The sequence below is a fragment of the Asparagus officinalis genome, chromosome 4, assembly GCF_001876935.1.
Source record: "Asparagus officinalis chromosome 4, Aspof.V1, whole genome shotgun sequence".
Taxonomy (NCBI): Eukaryota; Viridiplantae; Streptophyta; class Magnoliopsida; order Asparagales; family Asparagaceae; genus Asparagus; species Asparagus officinalis.
Window position 1 is genome coordinate 13,492,982 of NC_033797.1, and position 5,599 is coordinate 13,498,580.

Genomic DNA, 5,599 nt, shown 5'->3' on the forward strand with positions numbered 1-5,599 from the left:
TTGGTTTGGGGGTTCTTATTGATCCATGCTTGAAGGATATTGGCCTTCGAAGTTTGTTACAGTCATTGTATGGTGGACAGGTTATAGACTTAGATGATGGAACCACCCTGAATGCTACTACTCATCATTTACTTATTAGAAATTATTTTCAAACTTTATATGATGAGTATGCAGCTAGACATGGTGTAGCTGCACAACAGTCTGCAGCTTCGGTTTCTTCGAGCTCATCCCGAGCCCGAGGTAAAAGTGTAAGTTTTGATAGGTATGCAATGGTAGCCGAGCTAACTGGTGGATCTGGACTTGGATCGTCATCATCGGAGGTTTCTGAAATAGATGAATATTTTTCTGCTTCTTTAGTTAGATGTCAAGGAAATGCTTTAGATATTTTGCAATGGTGGAAAGTATATGGATCAGTTTCATATCCTATACTTTCCACCATGGTTCGTGACTTACTAACAGTGCAGGTTTCGACGGTAGCTTCGGAATCCGCCTTCAGCACAGCAGGTCGTTTGATCGACGATCACAGGACATGCTTGGATCCATATACTGTACAAGCGGTGATGTGCCTACAAGATTGGTGGAGGTACGAGAAGCGAACGCAAGGCATCGATCGGATGGCTGGAATTGAAGATAAATTTGAAGAATTGGGACTAGCAGATAGATATAAAGAATAGATTGTAGTTTTTATATCTTAGCTTAAAATTTATAAAGAATTATTTTAGAAATAATTGCAAATGATAGTGATATAGGTGAGTAGGTGCTAACCTAGTTGAGATTTACTTATCTATTGTGATGCGATTAATTCTAAAATAAATTTGTACCTGTAATTTATAACTGATTTATCAATTATTAATAAAGAATTTGTTTTTATCATTTTTTATTTGTAATTTATGTTATTTTAAGTAATTAATAAAATTATTGTTTTTATTATTTTTCTTATCTTTTTTTATAATTTAAAATTTAAATAAAATTGAAAAAATTTGGGAAAAAATAAAAAAAAAAGAAAACCAACCGGGCCCACCCGGAACCCGGCCCGCCGGACCCGGCCCGGTGTACCCGGGTCCGGGTCCGGGTCCGGGTCCGGGTCCGGGTCCCGGTTTTGCCCGGCCCGGTCCGGATGGATAGGCCTAGGTTCCCCCTCTACATTCTGCACTCCTAATACCTTTTTATCTCACAATCTTCCTCTTAAAACATTGAGATCTCTCATAAAACTATTTGAAGTTCGAACTTTTTCTTGACCGACTCCAATGTAATTGACAAATAATAAAAATGACCTCGTAAGAAATTCTTTTACTTCTTTGTCATTTGCAAGAGAGATAAACTTCCCCATTAATGGAGGTTTTTTTCTCTATAAAGAGTCTTCAATTATTTGCTAATTACAAATAAGGAGGTCCACTTGAGACACCCCCAAAGTTCAGGGATAATGTGAGATGAACATATTCACGGGGTTATGTGGAACAAAACCCCAAAGGGTTAGTTTTTTTTTTGGTTAAATTAACCCTGAATCTGTCTGGTTTAACTTCCAAGTAAAATTAAAAAAAAATTCTATCACTCTCTTTGTTGTTCTGTACAAATTTAATCAGAACAGTGTTCATAAGAACGGGTATTCGTGTAAAAAAAAGAAGAACATGCGTACTTGTATTCTCGAACAAATGTTTTTAATTAAGAGTGCTACTACAGGGACCCCAAAATAGGAACCTTGCATGGGGACATGTGAGATGTCGTCTTCCTATCACCAAATGAATAAATAAAAAGCCATCGGTAACATTTTTCTCCATCATTTTCCACATTAATTAGACATGCAAATAATCCTCTCTCAACATTTTGGGTCCAACTTTTTTCCTTGTAGGGATCTCCTTTCCCTGTACAAGAAACCTAAGATCCCACCAAAGTAAAAAAATTTTCTCCTCCTTCCTAAACTCTCATAAAACCAAAGTAAAAAATCTATGTAACATCCAAGTAAAATCTCTCTAATTATTCTCTCTTTATAATAACAATATCATAGAGAGTAAGGGCCAGGAGAGTAAGTCCTAGGGAAGATGCCTTGCCCTGGGGAAAGAATATTAAGCGGGTCGAATCGGGCTTTACGGGCCTCGAAGCGGCCCCATCTTGGCCCAAAATGCGCCATCCATCGGGCCGGGGATGGATGATGGGGTAGATATTGCTTCGCCCCTACGTGGGGCCCGCTCGCTGAGAGGGCGATGTGGCGGTGCGTGCGGAGGATGTCACGGAGGCAACCCGGCGAGCAAGTACTCGGGTTAGCGGATCTAAGTATCGCAACCGTGTACATGACCCGATCCGCTTCGCCAGTGTCCGGCAGTACTGCTGATGTGTTTGCATTCCATCTGAATCGGAATGGGACAAAAATCATTACTAGATAACTCACAAATATAATAATATTTATATTTGCATTACAGTTACAGTGGATGAAGCAACCCCTAAACAATGCATATTCTCTGAAACTTAACAAAACAAGTGTTAGAAAAATCAAACGAAGCAACTCTTTCGTAAATATATATTCTGTTTTTTTTTTCATCATCAATTAATTATACTGCTTCTATTGGCAACTTAAACTTCATTTGCCACATAATTATATACTGTCAAGTCACCTTAAAATACCAAAAGTGATTATTTTTTTACTAAATCTCTAGCCTCTTCCGAGTAAACTAAAAATTCTTCTGCCCAATGATCACTAATAACTAACACCCGAAAACATAGTTTAGAAAATTATATTTAGCGCCGAATTAAGAGTTAAATCAGAAGCTTTTTAGGGTGACCTAAGCTCCTCATCATGTCAAGGGTACAAGAAGGATTTGAGACCTAATGTTTTTAAGCTAAACATAACTATAAATTATGTTTATCTTTTACTTTTAACTCAAAATAAATCATGATGAACGACAAAATGACAGAACATAAGTAATCTCTTCACTGTCTGGGCACAGTGAGGAGGCTACAAATCTGGTGACAAAAAGGTTGAGGACTATAAAAAGCTGCACCAGTGAAGTGAAAATAAAATAAATCTAGACCACAGTTTCTTCTGATATGGGAAGTAACCGGGATTCTGCACGATGTTAAAATCCTCTGTGATCACATGAACAAAATGAAAAAAGCTGACGTCTGCCAAAACTGCAAAAAGGTAGAATTTAGGAAGAGATAAATAAAATAAAAACTAATTAATGACATCATCAAGATCACAAAAAGCAGAGAACATTGTTAACAGAGAAAGAAACACGTAGCCTATCGCCTATTGAGGTGACCTCACTAGAGAGGGGAGAGCAAGGGAGAGGAGACAACTTTTGAAAAGAAGCTGTTCATGCTTGTAAAAATGAAGCCAGGCATGCCAGCCTAAGAGAGGCACTGCCTGTATACAGCATAGGAGCTAGAGATATCCTTTAAATAAATAAATAAATAAATAAGAGCCATAGGAGCTAGAGAAAGAGGGGCAATCTTTTATTTTATTAGGAGAAAAGAGAGGCAACCTTTCTTTCCTGATTATTCTCTTTCCTTTTCTCTTTATTATTGCATATACTTGCAGAGTTTAGCTTTTCATATTTATGAATGTCAAATCTCCCCATACAAATTCTAGTATTGATTGCAAATATTAAGGTAAATTTGACAACTCCCACCTAACAGGTTTTTGGCCTAAAACATTTTAGTCCTGGATTACGTCCGAGATCGTATAAAAAGATAGTAGTTTGCCCCCTAAGAGAAATACAAACTTCACTTATTTGAATCTGGATTACTTCGGTAACATATTAAATAAAAAAATATCATTTAACAAGAGCACTATTCCTATCAAAACCATGCATACGAGCGAGCGGTTCTGGCCTTCGATATGCAAAATAAGGGGGATAATTTGCCCCCCTCATAAATGGATCAGAACCACGATCAGAACCACTTATCGCATGCGGGCAATTCTGATAAAATATGTAGTCATCTAACCGCATAGTTTAAAATTTTAAATGATGATCGAAGATTATAGTTTTATATTCTAATAATGAATAATAAAAAAAGAGATGCAAAGAACCGATTTCTTACTTGTCTCTCAGCAGGGGGTAAACAAGGACAATGCCTTCAAAGTCCTTTGCTGAAATATTGTCCAGGAGCAAATCTCTGAACTTGGTGATTCCAGACTTGGGTACAAACAAATTCAGCCAAGGATGAGGGACATCCCATAGCCCTCTTTTCTTTAGACTCATCTCCTCCTTTGTCACTCTATTTATGAAATCAAAGTAGGAAACCTCAACACTGTAAACAAATGAAGGCATGTAGCTCATCTTCCTCAGAACCTCCTCCACAACCTGTAGTCAAAAAAATAAAAATAAAAATAAAAATGTTTTCAGCTCATTTTCTTCTCTTTCAATTTGAATGAAATTATGTTTGTATTGCTCACTTGATCCACATTGGTTTCTTTTGTTTGGTAATCATGCACTGCAAACTCAATGCAGTAGTAGACTTTGGAGCTGTCCTGTTTGAGCTGAGTGATGAACTCAAGCTGGGAAGAGAAAGCAACGGAGGAGCTGTGAAGAGACTGCTCATTCAAAACTATGAAGCCCTCGACGTAGTCTATTTTCTCTGGCATTGATATCAACAGCTCTTGATCTCTGGTGAACGTGTTGAAATCATCATAAAAAGCTCTTACCCATTTCACCTGGCAACGCAAAAATCATTAATATCAACATATATTAAATCCAACAAGAAAGAAAATTAGCTATAAACTACCTTTTTAGGAGCTTCCTGAAGCAAAATCCTCGCTTTTGTGATGATACCAAACTGACCCAAACCACCCAAAACTGCATGAAACAGGTCTGAACTTTTGGTGGGTGAGCATGTAACAAACTCTCCGTTGCCTGTAAATTGCAACCTCAACCAATGAAAAAAGAAACAAAAAAAGAAGAAATATTGCATTCTCACCCTTCCTTTTTGAATAATTTGTACCTGTGACGACATCAAGTTGAAGGACATTTCTAATTTGGGGTCCAAATTTGAAGGATTGCCCACTGATTCCAGCATTAGAGAGAGTTCCTCCAATGGTTAAATGGAGGTAATCAGTCCAAGACCTTGGAGCAAGCCCAAACCTCAAGCTCTCCTCCAAAAGCTCAGACCATAAAGCCCCACCACTAACATCAGCAAAGAACCCATTTTTATTAATCTCTATTGAAGATGGCAGAGAGTCCATTTCGATCACAATGCCATCAAGAGCTTGAGCTTGGCCATGGATTGAGTGGCCTGCTCCTCTGGCAGCAACATTGACTCTGCTAAAGGAGGAGGAGGAAGAAGAAGCATATAGAAAACTGAGGAGGAGGGAGATTTCTTCAGGGGATTTGGGTCTTAGTACTGCTGAAGGTTTGTTGAAGAGAATCCGACCAAAGTCCGTCGAAGCTTTTGTTGAGTTCTGAATCAAGTTCAGGGGCCCAAAATCCATTGGGCTTTGTATGAACTTGCATGGAGAACAGAGAGCTAGAAGGAGAACAGAGAGGTTGAATATAGCGCAGAATTTGTCAGAATCCATTTCGAGCGATCACAAACTCAAATGGGATTTCTTTTGTATATTGCGTAAGGTTAAGAACTACAGAGGAGTTGAAACTTGAAAGCGAGG

At 38.1% G+C, this 5,599-nt stretch overlaps 1 protein-coding gene across 1 annotated transcript; it reads right to left on the reverse strand.

Annotated features, from left to right (window-relative positions):
• On the reverse strand, positions 1,685-5,593 carry LOC109836672 (cytokinin dehydrogenase 3-like). Its single transcript, XM_020404646.1, has 5 exons — positions 4,939-5,593; positions 4,723-4,850; positions 4,394-4,651; positions 4,039-4,301; positions 1,685-2,345 (listed from the first exon to the last, which is right to left on the reverse strand). Exons 1-5 carry the CDS (start codon positions 5,510-5,512, stop codon positions 2,000-2,002), a joined length of 1,569 nt encoding a protein of 522 aa, XP_020260235.1. The 5' UTR covers positions 5,513-5,593; the 3' UTR covers positions 1,685-1,999.